This window comes from Octodon degus, unplaced genomic scaffold (genome assembly GCF_000260255.1).
Source record: "Octodon degus isolate 3935 unplaced genomic scaffold, OctDeg1.0 scaffold00029, whole genome shotgun sequence".
Taxonomy (NCBI): domain Eukaryota; kingdom Metazoa; phylum Chordata; class Mammalia; order Rodentia; family Octodontidae; genus Octodon; species Octodon degus.
The window spans coordinates 2,594,908-2,609,582 of NW_004524605.1; the positions used below are offsets into that span (position 1 = coordinate 2,594,908).

The window sequence follows — 14,675 nt, forward strand, 5'->3', positions numbered from 1 at the left end:
TTTTTTTTGGCATGACACAGTTTTTCTCTGGTGACTTTCATGACTTTTTTATTAATCATTGGTTTTAAATAGTTGTATGTGGCAGAGTTTTCTTTTGAGTTCTGTACGCTACTCAATTTATTAAATCTGCAAACATACATCTCTTTCTTGATTTGGAAAGCTGTCCACCATTACTTTTTCAAACCTTTCCCCACCAACCTTTTCTCTCTTCTCCTTCTGGGGCTCCAGTGACCCAATTGGTAGACATTTCGTTACACATCCCGCACGTTTCTGAGGATCCATTTGAAGTTTTTAAGTTTTTTTCTCTGCTTAGATCTGAATTTTTTCCTTTTTTCTTCTTTTCTTTTTTCTTTCTTTTATTTTTTTTTCTTTCCTTTTTTGGAGACAGGGTCTCATACATAGTTCAGGCTGGCCTTGAACTCACTATGGACCCCAGGCTGGTGTCACACTGGGGGCAATCCTCCTGCCTCAGCCTCCCTAGTCCTGGGATTACAGGTGTGCACTGCCACACCTGGCAGATTGGATCATGTCTGCTGGTCTGTTTTCAAGTTCACTGAGTGTGTTCTGTCATCTACATTCTGCTATCAAGCCCTGGAAGTAAGCTACCCTTAAAGCTGTTTCATTCCCAGTGCTACAGTTCCCACCTGGTGCCTTTATATTGCTTTTACTTCTTTGCTGAGAGCTTATTTTGATCCCATTATCTCAGTAGAATTCTCCCTTACTTTATGAAGCATGATTATGATAGGTCCTTTCAAGCCTTTGCCTCATCTTTCCAACCTCTGAGTCATCTTAGGGTTGGCATCTGTACTAGTCAGTTTTTCTATTGCGGGGACAAATTACCAGAACCCACAGGTAAAGGAGGAGAGGCTGACTGGTGCTCACAGTTGAAGAGCCTCACTCCATGGTCTGCTGGCTCCGAGGCAGAAGCATCGCGGCGGGCTGAGGTGGGGCGGGTCAGCACAGTGAAGCTGGAGTTCACTGTGGCTCAGAGGAACAGTAGGGGAGCAGAGCCAGAGGGGGCGCCTGCGAAGGCACAGCCCTGAGCTCTCACAGCAGACGCCCTGCCCACGTGAGGCCTGGGCGCGGGTGAGTGACAATGCCCCGCCGCCTCCGCTGCAGGCTGGTCTCATCCCTACCAGCAGATGATTACCCCCAGCTAGCACGCAACTATCGGCTCTTCCCTAGACAGTCGCTGAGGTTTCCCTGGCACTCTGGATGCGGAGGGCAGAGTAGTGCCCCATAATTCAGGCCTCAGAGCTCCTGCTGCTTCACCTCAGCCTGCCTCTGTGAGCCCGGAGCCGAGCCTAGGACCTCGGGGTCACTCTCTGTAGTCGCCGCCTCCATTCCCCGCATGCTCACCAGCTCCAGTCTCCTTGTTGTGGTCTTCTGTCTAGGAGCCACGACTTTACTTTTCCTAAACTTTCACATGCTCCCATGGCTCAGGAACTCTGAAAAAAAAAGAAGAGGAAGAGGAAGAGGAAGAAAGAGGAAGAAGAGGAAGAAGAGGAAGAAATAAACAACAGAGACTTTCCAGAGCCGCTTGGTGGCAGGGAGCTTGCCCAGCCTTGTACGCAGCACCTCCAGGAGCCCTGCGTGCCCTGATGCTCTGCTTTCTCCACCTTGACAGGCTTGATATTTATTATTTATTTATTTATTATTGGTCTTTTGAGACAGGGTCTTGTTATGCAGCTCAGGCTGGCCTTGAGCTCACGCTGTAGCCCAGGCTGGTCTCTAACTCGCAAGGATCCTCCTGCCTCAGCCTCCCGAGTGCTGGCATTACAGGTGTGTTCCCCCAATGCCCGGCCAGCGTTCTTGATTTTTAAACAAGGGACGCTGCATTTTCCTTTTACACGAGGCCCTGTAAACAATGTACCTAATCCTGACCTCGCTACACTCTTCAGACTCCCGGAGAGTTCCTCTGCTCAGGGCCTTGCCTAGGGAGACTGGCCTAGAGCGAACAGAAAAGCAGGGACTGGTCAGGCCCGTTCTCCCTCTGCAGTCCCATTCCGGGTTCTCTGGCCAGAGGAAGGCTTTCTCTTGGAATGTTTCGTTTTGTCTGCACCTACTGCACATTTTAGGGTTTGGGCTTCCTTTGAGTTTAAACTGGGAGACAGAGAAGAAAGAGAAAAGCAGGAAATTCGTCACCACAATGCTTCTCCCGACGCAGACATGGGAAGCTTGACTTCTATTTGCCTGCACAAAAATCAGCTCAGTGGGGGCCTGCCAGTTAGCTCAGCTGTTTAAGTGCTTGCTTATACAAACACAGTCACGTGAACAATACCGGGGTTTGATCCCCAGCTCCACATGCTTTACCAGACCCTTAAGGCAGCCTGAGCCAGCCAAAAACAAACAAAAACCTTCTCAACTTTTGTCAGATAGCTAGCTCAGGTCCTCAGTTCAATCCCTGGTGCCACAAAATAAATAAACAAACAAACTTAAAATGATCAAAGACTTCAAGGCGAGCCCCCAACTCTGAAATGACTAGAGGAAAGCACAGAGGAAGCACTTCACGACACTGGTGTAAGCCACAGTTTTCCGGTAAGATCCCCAAAGCGCAGCAAGCAAAAGCAAAAACTGACAATGGGGTGAATTCACTGCTGCTTCTGCATAGCCAAGGAAGCGGCCAACAGCGTGGGGACGGCTGCCACGGGAGAGAGCCTACAAATCCGCATCCCATTGGTCAAGCTATTTGAGAAATGGTTCAGATGCAGGTTACATAAGGAGCTCACGAAGCACAATGACAGAAACCCCAAGTAATCCAACAAACGGGGGAGTCACCTGAACAGACACTTCTCAGAAGAAAACATGCAAATGGCCAAGAGACAGACGGAAAAAACCCGGCATCATCGGTCCTCAGAGCAGGGCAAGCGCAGCCACAGCGGGGCATCATCTCACCCTGGTGGGAAGGGCGGCTACGACAAGAAACAGAGTAAATGCTAGAGGGTTCGGGGAGCCGGTGCCGCTGTCCTGGAGAACAGCGCGGGGCGCCCCAAAAGCTAAGCCTCGATCCACAGGTGGCCCAGCGGTCCCACTCTGGAGAGAAGAGAATGCGGTCAGCACCCGGAAGGGACCTGTAGATCCCGCGACCCTGCGGCCCTGGCCACAGTAGCTGGGGCGTGGAACCCACTAGGTGCCACTCAACGGAAGGGCACTGCTGTGTACACACGGCGCAGCCGGGAGCAAGAACCGTGGAAGCGGCAGCCGCTGTGCGAAGCGAAGCGAGCCGGGCGCAGGCGGACAAGCGCCACCCGCTTCCCTGCGTGGACACGAACGACGTGAGCCCAAGAGCACGCGGGCGGCAGCCGGAGACCGGCTCGGCGGAGCGGAGGGCGCGCCGGCTCAGCTCACGCCGCATTCACGCGGGGAAATCTCTCTGGATGTGTAAATTAATACGTAACGAACAAGTAAGCAAGGACCACCTGCTGGCAGAACCGGCTCCAGGGCGCGGGGCTCCATCCGCAACCACGGAGCTCCTGGGCCGGACTCAGCCTGTACTCCGGGCTTTGCTTTTCCTTGCCCTTGCTTCCCCCATTTCCTTCTCCTCTGGTTTATTTTTCCTCCCTTTTCCTCCACTTCCCTTTTCTCCTCCCCTCTTTTCCCCTTTATTTTTTTTTTTCATTGTAAAATACACCTAATATCAAATTTTCCATTTTAACCACTCTGATGTGTGAGTCAGGCAAATAGATTCCCACCGTCCAGCCGCTGCTATCGTCCATCTCCGGAGCGCTTTGCATCCTGCAAAAGTGAACCTGGGTGCTAAGCAGCAACTCCCATCCCGCCCGCGCTCGAGCCCCTGGAGACCATTCTGCCATCTGTCCCGTGCACTGGACTACTCCAGATACCTCGTATCAGGAGGAGCCCGTGCTGTCAGTCACATAGACACTGGCTTATTTCACGCCACAGAATATCCTCAAGGTTCATCCATATTGTGGCATATGTCCAAATTTCCTTCTTTTTTATGGCTAAATAATATTGGATCGCACAGTCATAGCTCATTTTATTCATCCGTTTTATGTTGATGGACACTGGGATGGCTTTGATTTGGGGCTACTATAGGACATGCTTGTACGAACATGAGCGTACAGCTACCTCTTCGAGTCCCAGCTTCCAGTTCTTCTGCATATATTCCCAGCAGCGGCCCGCCATTCTCTTGTTCCTATGTTCACATTTTGTTTTGTTGGTGGTTAGCTGATGTCTCACCCCCCCTCTCCTTCACTGTGCCACTTCTGTAGGTTCTGCCTCTGGAAAACAAGATGAAGGACGCCCGCCACTTCCCTGCCATCCTGACTTTGGGAATGTCCATCATCACCGCCCTGTACATTGGCATTGGGGCCCTGGGTTACCTGCGCTTTGGGGATGACGTCAGAGCCAGCATAACCCTTAACCTGCCCAACTGCTGGTACCTTCGTGGACTCTCAGGTGGTGGGACTGAGGGGCGGCCGGCAACGGGGGGTTCTCACCCTCTTCCCCTCCACAGCTGGGGGCCAAAATCTAGAAAGTGGACGGGGGAGAGCTGAGCTGCCATCGGCATCTGGGGCCCCCAGCTCCTCCCTCCGCAGTGGCCTCCCGTACTGAGCGAGGCCACACCAGCCCAGGGTGGTGAAGGGGTGATCCGGAGGAGCGGACAGAAGGGAGAACCCGTGGTCCCCCAAGGAGTCAAGGAGCAAGCGCCAGAGGAGGCCAAGAGGGAGAAGGGCTTGGGTCTGCAGCACTTCCGGCCCTGCAGCACTTCCGGCCCTGCAGCACTTCCGGCCCTGCAGCACTTCCGGCCCTGCAGCACTTCCGGCCCTGCGCACTGAGGCTTGTGAGCAAGTCTGGCTAGGCAGGCCAATGGCACACGTCCCCTCAGTCAGGGCAGCTGGGGTAACAAGTATAAAACAAACACCCCTGGGGGAGCCATTGGGTTCTGTGAGCATTTTATGACCATTGTACATACCTCATGGAACAGTCTGATGCCACCAGCCTCCACAGTGACATATTTCAATAGACACAGGACCAGCATGACATGTGCAGCATTTTGTCACAGATTCATTTTATGTGCCTCTCTCTAAGCAGGGCCCTAATTTTCCCAAAGGGGGCTTTCCTCAAGATTACCAATGTCAGTCATCCACCAGCTACTACAAGCAGATGCCCCCGTAGATGCTCAGGGTGCAGCCTGTGACCATGGGATTTCACCTCCCCACTGGAATGGGGTGGGGGCAGAGAGGGAGGCTGTGAACACGCACAAGCTCTATGTTAGCCTCGAGAGTAACACACGCATCTCGGAGGATTTGGTCTTTTTGTTTGCTTGGTTTTTGGTCTTTTTGAAGACTGGGTCTCACTACATCGTTCAGATTGGTCTTGAACTCACTATGTGGCCCAGGTTGGCCTCCAACTCACAGCAATCTTCCTGCCTCAGTCTCCCCCAAGCTGGGGTCATAGGCGTGTGCCACCACGTTTAGCTAGCCTTTGGGGATTTCTTAGGAAAGAAGGCATGTCAGAATGATACTGCAGGGCCAGCCACAGTGGCGCAGGCTTGTACTCCCAACTATTCAGGATGCTGAAACAGGAGGATCAGAAGTTCAAGGCCTGCCTGAGCAATTTAGCAAAACTTTGTCTCAAAGTAAAGAGGGGCAGGGGTATAGCTCAGTGGTAGTGTGTTCCTTGGTTCAATCCCCAGTTCTGCTACCACCAGAAAAAAAAAAAAAAAAGAAAAAGGACAGCAGGGAACCTGGCTGTCCGATAATCTGACCCAGTGCTCCAGGTCCCAGTCCCAGTTCCACGGCCGACCAGCTTACACCTGCGGCTAACTTACTTTGCCTTTCTGGCCTCAGCCTGCTCACCGATGAGGCACACTGGTCATGGACTCCTGAGAGAACAAGTGCTTCCAGAAGCCGCACCCTCCTTCTCTGCCTCCTGCCTGAAGCCTGCCGCAGCCTTGTCTCCTGAGCCCACCCCTCAGCCCTGGCCCCCACACAGCCAGTTTCTAAACCGTCTCTTACCCAGGACTTGGGGTACTGCAGCTGTCTCACCAAGCAGGAGCTCCCTGGGAGCCGGTATACGCCGAGAGCTTTGGAGATCCAGAGAGCTCCTAAGGGCTGACGGAGTGCAGAGAGGACCAGAGCCTTTCCGATCCAGGGTTCTTGTTGGCGGGGTCTCCCCAGGAAGTGTCTGGCTGGGCCTCTCTCCTAAAGTCTGAAATTGGGCACCAAGCAGGCGGGAGGTGCAGATGCGGCACGTGCCGGCCTCCTGCTCCTCCTTCGAGGCCGCCTCCCACCTGTTTGTGCTGAGTGCAGTCCAATCCCCTCCACCTCCACTGTTTCCTGCTGTGCTTCCCCCTGACTCGGGCCTGGCCATCTCCAGGCAGCCCCGGGGGTCATCCCCAGGGCAGAGGCCAATGTCCCTGGCAGCCGCCAAGAGCCCGGTTCCGGTTCGTTTTGCAGGTTGTACCAGGCGGTAAAACTCCTCTACATCGTCGGCATCCTGTGCACCTACGCCCTGCAGTTCTATGTCCCCGCAGAGATCGTCATCCCCCCGGCCACCTCCCGGGTGTCAGAGCGTTGGGCACTGCCCGTGGACCTGTCCATCCGCCTCGCCATGGTCTGCCTGACCTGTGAGTAGAGAGCAGGACACAAGGCTTCCGAGAATCTTGCCTCAGGGCCAGCAGGAAGCAGCCAGGTTGGCGCTGGACAGCCAGGACAGCCCGCATCTATTAAGCACTTACTGTATCCTAAGAACTGTTCTACAGCTTTCCGCATGTTCACTCAGTGGACAGCCCTACTCTCATGTGTCTCCTTATGAGGCAGATTTCTTCATGTCCAATCAGAGAACACGGCTTAGAAAACAATAGTCATAAGATTGACATTGGTTGAATACTTGCTGTGTGTCTGGCACAGTGCTAGTTTCTTCCAAGTTTGTATTTCATAACATTTTATTCAGTCCCCACAAGAACCCTCATAAAGTAGGAGTTTAATCTGGTAACTGGTATTGTTGGACCCTCACAGAGGTGTATAAATTTGAGCCAATGTTAAAAGGACGCACATCAGTGGCATAAAGATTATTTGAACTCTTGGAGCTGCAAGAGAAGGCATTATCTGAAGTCTCTTGCAGCATGGAGGAGGGCATCCGGGAAACACGCCCCGTAAAGCCCGTCCGGGAGGCTGATGAGAGCCTATGCTGTCGCGGAGGAGCCAGCTGCTCGAGCACCCTAAGAGGCCAGCCCTCCTGTCCCCTTACTGAGAGGCTTCTTTGGTGGGTCAGGAAACCAAATCATCTGAGGACCCCAGAATTCAAAAATAAACTTTACGCTCTTGCTAGTATTTCTATTACTGGTTCAGCCGGGGACACCCCAGCCCAAGCATGGAGCCTGAGGTGGCAGAGAAAGCCTTCTCTTCCCAGCCTATGAATGTGCTTATATGAGCAGTGGGCAAAGATACGTCCAAACATCAGCGCGTCTGCTCTGAGGAGCGTGCTTGGGGTAGCCGAGAGCCTTAACTTCTACTTTCCGTACCTGAACTCCTGAAAACATCTATCTCACCATTTTAAGAGGAGGGTTTTAAGAACATACTGTAGGAGCGCAGCTAAGCCCGGGCTCTCCATCTCTTCCTGTCCTTTCTCCCAGGCATCCTGGCCGTCCTCATCCCGCGCCTGGACCTGGTCCTCTCCCTGGTGGGCTCCGTGAGCAGCAGCGCCCTGGCCCTCATCATCCCACCACTCCTGGAGGTCACCACCTACTCCTCCGAGGGCCTCAGCCCACTCATGCTCACCAAGGATGTCCTCATCAGCATCCTGGGCTTCGTGGGCTTCGTGGCAGGGACGTACCAGGCCCTGGACGAGCTGATGGGGTCAGGGGACTCGCTCCTGCCCTCCAATTCCACCATGGTTACCCAGTGAGAGTGGGCGGCTCCCCAGCCAACATGTGGCTTCCGGTGACCTGGGTCTCTGTTATATATGCCGTCTTGATGTTGCTGTTTGCCTTTCCTCTGGGCACAGTAAAGCAAGCAAGGACTCGTTAGCTAAGTGAATTTTTTTAAATTGTGGTGTTGTTGTCTATTCCTTGTTCTCACTTGCCATTACACTGAGAACTCTCCCATGGAGGGCTCTGGATCCTCCCCAACTTTTGTCCATGATCCATAGGGTGTGTCGCATCTTGGTCGGCCTGTAAAAGGAGAAGCCACCAGGGGGCGCCAGGTGGCAGCAAAGAGGTGCGCTCCCAGGGGGACCATCTTTGCAAGCAGCAGGCCTCCCCTTTTCCTGATGGGTACAAGGACCTGACCCACAGTTTAGCAAGTTCTGCAAACTCCAGCGGCAGGCTGCAGGGGGCCACAAGGAGCTGCGGGAGCCCAGCGCTAGACCTGGCCTGGTTTGAACAGACTTCATCTTGTCATCCCTGCAGCTCTTGTTCTCCACACCTACTGTGTGCCAGGCACCATGCTGGGTTCTGATAGTAGGTTGGAGAGTGGCCCATAAGTTGCCCTGGACAGTGTGACCACACCGCTCCTTCTGTCACGAGGCGAGGTGAAGTCCAGACTTGTGCCTCTTAGCTCTGACCTGCACCTTGTAGCTTGCTCCTGCCAAATGAGACAGCAGTGAATACGAAAGCCAGGGTTTGGTGGTGGCCTATGCAGGGAGATTCCCTGTTACCGCTCCGTGGAAGTGAAACCACCGTGTGAAAAGACCCGGGCCAGCCTGCTGGAGGACAGGAGACCTTGTGGAGTCTAAATTTGTCATCCCGTTGGAGTCCTGTAGCCCAGAACAACTCTCCTGTCATGGTCCTGAGAGAAGCCGCCCTCGGCTATCACCAGCTCCGGTAGACCTGAACCAAACCAAACCAACTGTGTGGGAGGGGGCGGGCGTGAAGCCGCATGGTACTGGGTGTGCTCAGCATGCGCAGGACTCGAATTCAATGCCCAGCGCCAAAAGATGTGTGCAGAGAAATCTCTAAATCGAGAAGAATAAAAGTTGTAGTTTTGGGGGTTTTTAAATGTATTTGGTACAGGGTCTCACTGCGCAGCTCAGACTTGTAGTGATCCTTCTGTTTTCAGGGCGCCACCACACCGGGACTTGGTTACCAGCTCAGCGAGCCCAGGGGCAGGGCCGGCACAGCATGTGGTACCAGGAATGGAACCCCAGGCCCCTGCGCTTGCCTAAGCTGGCACTTAGTCTACTGAGCTATCTTGCTGGCCCCAAGTTGTGGATTTAACTCATACACTATAAGTGTTTTCTGCAGCAAAAGTCACGAAACAGGGAGCTTTTGCTAACAGGGTTGTGCTGATGAATGGGTCTCCTGCCATCGGGGCGAGTGCCGGCTGCCTGCCGTCCTGGCCCTGCCATCCAGCCTGTTCTCGTGTCTGACCGTGGCTTGCGTCAGGCCTGGTGCCCTAGGGCACCACCTCAGTCCTCCTGGCGGTGGCTGCTCTCTGCCTCCCCCACCCCCACCATGACTGCGCCTGAGGAGACTGGTCCAGGGAGCCAAGTAGAGGATGGCAAATCTGCTGCCCTGTTGGGGCTGGGGGCTTGTCACCCCGTGAGGCCTGTGGGAGTGACTGCTGCTCCGTGCAGCCTGGTGTTAACAGGGCCTCCGTGTTTATTCCTGTCCATAATTTTCTCTCTGCAGCCTAGGAAAGGTGAGAGGGGAGGAAGGGACATGGCCCTACTCCCCAGTCCTGGCCACCTTCTCTGTGCTTCTGCCCCCAGGTAGAGACAACACCAAGCCCCACCCAGGAGGGGTAAGGGCTGCCCATCCACACCCTGACCTGCAGTGTCCCTGCTGGGAGAGCGGAGGTCCGTGGCCCACGCCGATGCCCACAGCTGCTTCGGCTGAGGTGGGTCACCATTTCTCCCACTTGCCTCTCTGATTCTCTCTCTCCCCCGGATGCTGGACAAAAGGATGACTCACTTTTGGGGCAGGACAGCTCAAGATCACACCACTCAGACAGCAGCTTAGAGTTTATGAATCATTTATTTCTGGAATTTTCCATGAACTGTTCAGCCCATGCTTGACTGTGGATAAGTAAAACTGGAAAGCAAAGCTGTCCGTAGGCAAGCACTGCTGATTTAAAGGCCAAAAAATAACCGCTTTTTAAATGACATTAAAATTTTGAATGAAGAAAGGTTTTTCAATCTGAATCTAAAGTGAAAAAGACTGAAAAATCTTGTGGAGGTCCACCTGAGCAGCTCTCCTAGAAAAAGAGCGGCTGTCTCCATTTTGACTGAGCCAGACCCTATTTCCTCTTATTGTTATGTACAGAGCTGGCTAGGACTTCTGTTTACCCTTTAATTGGCCTTAACCAATGTGTATTGGTCTAGCTGAGGTGCTGGTGATAGTCTCTGAAGGTGCTGTGTGTGTTTCCCTGGTAACCTACACCTGTTGCTCTAAAGTGAGCCTGGTCCAGACAACGGAAGAGTTAATGCTCCACGCCACCAGCCAGCTGGGATCGGCCTCGAGACAGAGGCCATGACTTCCTGGGGCTTGAAAGACTACATCAGAGCTGAAGCACCAGACTTACCAAAACATTAAATACTATATTATGCAGATTACTCTCTCTGCATATCCTCTCTGCATATGGCAGATGTAAATTTAGGCCACCCACCCAGCCCAGCTCATAGTAGTCACCTACTTCCCACAATTCTCAGTCAATCCTCCTCAAGCCACTCCTCCACTGAATAAAACCAGGTGAGGCCCTGGGTCGCTCTGTTGGTTCCGGAAAGCCATCTTCGTGGTGGGACTTAGAGCTCCTTGACTCCCCGATGACTGAAAATATAATTTAGTGCCTTTATTTTCACCGTGGGTTGCATTGTAAGTGGTAGATTGCAATCAACTTGATGGGATTCCAATAACATAACTTTGGGATTACAAATACTGGCTTCTTGGACTGAGACGAGGACCTAGAAGCATCTCCTACAAAATCTGACTCAAATACATGAAGTATTATCCAAAAATACAGTGTTTACATTTAAAATTTATTAGCATCCTATAAAAAGCACATTGCCATTAATCCCCATCCAAATGACACCTGTCTTAGTTACGTTTCTCTTTGCTGAGACAAAATACCCGACAGGCGCAGTTTAGGGGAGGAGAGGCTTGTGCTCAGACTGCAGCCGGCCGGCCGCAAGGAAGGCAGGTGGCGGGGCGCAAACGCTGCCTTCCCAAGTGACCAGGCAGCAGCACTCTTGGAGCATGCGGCCCATCGGCAGCGTGGCCAGGTAAATAAACACTCGACCACTCGGGTGCTGCGAACGAGCACCTGCAGGACGTGTATTCATCGTCCCTCGAGCCTACAAACAATGCACAGGTGCATCTCCAACTGCGTCACCTGTCATCCAAATGGGAGCTTCCAGGAGTGCGGGGAGGCACCTTCAGTACTTGTGCGGCACTAGGCACTAACCCAGAACTTCCTGGGTGAACAGACACGTGCTCACCTGCTCTTGTGCACCCCAAAACAGCCGCATCTCGTTACTGGCTGCTGGAATACCCTTGTCCCCTCCCACCTGGGCCCCTGGCACTGACTGACAGCTTGAAGTGTCTCCCAAACACATGCTCAGCCCTCTCCACAAATGCCACTTCCTCAGCCAGGCCCTAACTGCCTGTGTCAGCTTTCTGTCACTGTGACAAAATATCCAAGACCATCAACTGTAAAAAGAGGAAAGCTTTTTTCCCACTCACAGTTTCAGAGGGTTCCATCCACGGCTGCTTGGTGCTGTTGTGTGTGGCCTGCACTGAGGCCGAGCCTCAAAGCAGGGAGCACAGCCCGGAAGAGAGCGCAAGCTCCTCACTGCTACATGGGTCACCAGGAAGGGGGCTCACCCCAAAACCCACTCCAGGGCACCCCTGGACTCGCTTCCTCCCATCAGGCTCCAGGCGCTTGAAGGGCCTGTCACACCCCCCCACCTAGCGCCCCAGTAGTGCCGCAAACCGGAGAGCAAGCCTGCAGACATGAGCATCTGCAGACGCCTAGGACCGGACCTGCAGCGCTGCCCACTTAATGGCGAAAGCCTCCCGCCAGCCAGCGCTTCCCGGTGCTCCAGCACTTACTACCAACTGATCGATTCTCCTTCCCGTCTCTGTTGTAGCTCAAAAATCGAATGACAACGGGGCAAATCCAAAAGTTAAAGAAGCACTTTATTTTAGCTGGTACCCAGTGGCAACACCCGGCACAAAGTGCCTAAGTGCGCACTGAAGGGGGGAGCGTGGGGCTTATAAAGCTGAAAACCACAAAGCAGGCCGGGGCGGGGGGACAACTCGGGAAGTTCAAAAAGTCATGGCGTCTGTGGAGACTAAATATGGTTATAGGTTTGGAGTGGGCTTGGGAAACAGAAGTCACCTTGGAACTCAAGGGTGGGCTGGGGGCTTCAGGAAACAGGTGTTCTGTGAGACAAAGCACACATTGGAACTCAAGCATGGGATGAGGGGCTTGGGAAGCAGGAAGTCACATTTTACAGCAGCTGACGTGGTTCACTAAGACGGGCGCACACAGAACAGGATGGCAGCGCTTTGGTCAGGTTACAACATTCTCTTCTCTTCTCTTCTCTCTTCTCTTTTCTCCTCCTTTCTGTCTTTCATAGAATCTCCCTTTGTTTCCCAGCTTGGTCTCAAACTTCTGGGCTCAAGTAACCCTCCTTTCTCAGCCTCCCAAGCAACTGGGACTACAAGTGTGCACCACTGTCCCAGGTTTAACACACACTTGACAAATTCTTTATTCCCTGTCCTCCCTAGACCTTACCAGATTATAAACTCAATCTGAAGAAATTGTAGATTTTCTACCCTAATATAGTCCCAGCACAGAGAACAGTTCCTAGCATATATTACATGCTCAATAAACATCTTTTGAACAAGTGATTTTTTTAAAAGGAAGAAAGGTTTATTTAGCTCAGTTTGAGGCGCTTTCAGTCTACCGTTGGTGGGTTCCAAGGCAGAGTGGCACGTGACAGAGGGGCAGCAGCTCATGAAGACTGCAAAAGCAGCAGGAGACGAGCCTCCTCCTGTCGGAACAAAGGATTGCTAGAGCTGACCTGTGCCCCACCCCACACCAGGCAGCCCATGCACTCCTCCTAAGCAGAAGTTCTGCACAGGTGGCATCTGAGCTGGGCCTCACCTGCCACCCTGCAGGGGAGGTGGCCCTGGAGAACCACCACAGGGCCACCTGGCCCCCAGGGTTCTGAGCAGCTTATTGGCCAGGCAGCCTCCATTGTGAGGTCGCTCTGGTTTCTCTCCTGCCTGAGCCCGCTCAGCACAGGACCTCCAGTCCGATACTTCCCTCTCCGTCCCTGTCACTCTGTGTACTCTGCCCCCAGTAGCAAGGGTTACGCTGGGAGAGGCTGGGAGTCCAAGAGTCCTGAACAGTACCTGAGCCACTGAGGGGGCCACGGAGGGCCTGAGAAGAGACTGTCCTCGGGCCCCAGGGCACCTGCACCTCCAGCCTCCCCCTTCCCTAGCGCACATGCTCTGGGACTTGGCCAGGGCCAGCACCCTCAGCGACCTTGGTGCTGCAGCACGGCTGGCCTGAAGGAAAACCCACCCTCCGCCCCCAGGCTGTCATAGAGCAGAGCTGCTGCCTCTACCATCCACCATGTCAAAGACGTCGCTACTTGGACAGGACCACAGCAGCCCGCTAAGCACGCACAGCCGGCCCAGGGCCCTCCTGGAGAGCGGCTGCCCTCTTGCCGGGGAAGCCAGCGAGCTGTCGTAAGTAGACATGGCCCCTTGGGACCCCAGCGGCAGCTCCTCTCTTCTCAATACTCCTGTGAGATTCTCAGGACCCAAGAGGGTGGACCTTGTTGCTCTGCAGTTACCTTGGGTCCCCTAGAGCCTGTTGCATAAGTCAGAGCTGAAAGAAATGAGAAGACCCAATGAATCTAGCCCCAGAGGTGTCGGAGATGGAGTGAGCCCCAGGCCACCAAAAACTCATTTATTGAGGGCTAAAAGCAGGCAAGAAATGTGCATAACTACTTCTGTGAGCACACGCTACTCCCTCTATTGCCTAAAGCATTTACCTAACTCTAAGTTTACACAGTGCTAGCTAATAACATTCCAAGAAAGAGAACAATGAACAGACAGGGCACCTGCAGGAGAAGCTGCTATGTGCAGCGTTGAATTCCAGTTTGCTGGAATTTACAGGAGAGACAGCAGCTCTCCTTGGGCTCTGTTCCTTGCTCTTTGCTCCCTTGGAACATCAGGCTTCTGTCTCGTATCTATATTTCTACAGCTGCCCCCTGGGCTGACTGGCGACTCCAGGGACAATTGCCTATCTCAGCCTAGGACTGTTCTCTCTTACAAGTTATCCTCTCTCAATCTCTCTCTCTCTCTCTCTCTCTCTCTCTCTCTCTCTCTCTCTGCCCTTCACTTCCCCTTCCTGCAGGAAACATAGGACCAAAGCTCAGCTTCTAACTCCACATCCTACTTTTACTGCCACAAATTAGAACTCTTCTCTAGCATCTATTGCCAGCAGGACAGCTCCCAAGGGACCAGACTGGATCCTTGTGAGCCACACCACCTCTGTGACCATACCGTAGGGGCGGGGAACGCACTGGGAGGACCTGCGTCTGTGGACAGAGTCAAATTAGTACCTCTCTGGTTGACACACCCCTAAGTGCCACTTGTGTAAAGCACACAGCTACTTACTGGGTGCGTCCTGTCTTGGAAAGTACACGAGTCTCTCTCTCTCTCTCTCTCTCTCTCTCTCTCTCTCTCTCTCTCC

General features: G+C 53.3%; 2 protein-coding genes across 8 annotated transcripts in view; both read left to right on the forward strand.

Moving 5' to 3' along the window:
• Positions 1-8,947, forward strand: part of Slc36a2 (solute carrier family 36 member 2) — a 24,951-nt gene extending 16,004 nt beyond the window's left edge. For 5 of the 7 annotated variants that reach the window (XM_023713161.1, XM_023713162.1, XM_004629434.2 and 2 more), the window contains 3 exons: positions 4,233-4,399; positions 6,423-6,592; positions 7,601-7,972. In XM_023713161.1, the coding sequence (XP_023568929.1) occupies positions 4,233-4,399; positions 6,423-6,592; positions 7,601-7,872 (609 nt within the window). In that variant the 3' untranslated portion in view covers positions 7,873-7,972. The other 2 variants (XM_023713163.1, XM_023713164.1) reach the window with 2 other exon arrangements.
• Positions 8,948-13,236: 4,289 nt separating this feature from the next.
• The window catches only part of Slc36a3 (solute carrier family 36 member 3), a 25,630-nt gene continuing 24,191 nt past the window's right edge, over positions 13,237-14,675 (forward strand). The window contains exon 1 of the mRNA XM_023713094.1: positions 13,237-13,663. Within this exon, the coding sequence (XP_023568862.1) occupies positions 13,548-13,663 (116 nt within the window). The 5' untranslated portion in view covers positions 13,237-13,547. The remainder of the gene's footprint in view (positions 13,664-14,675) is intronic.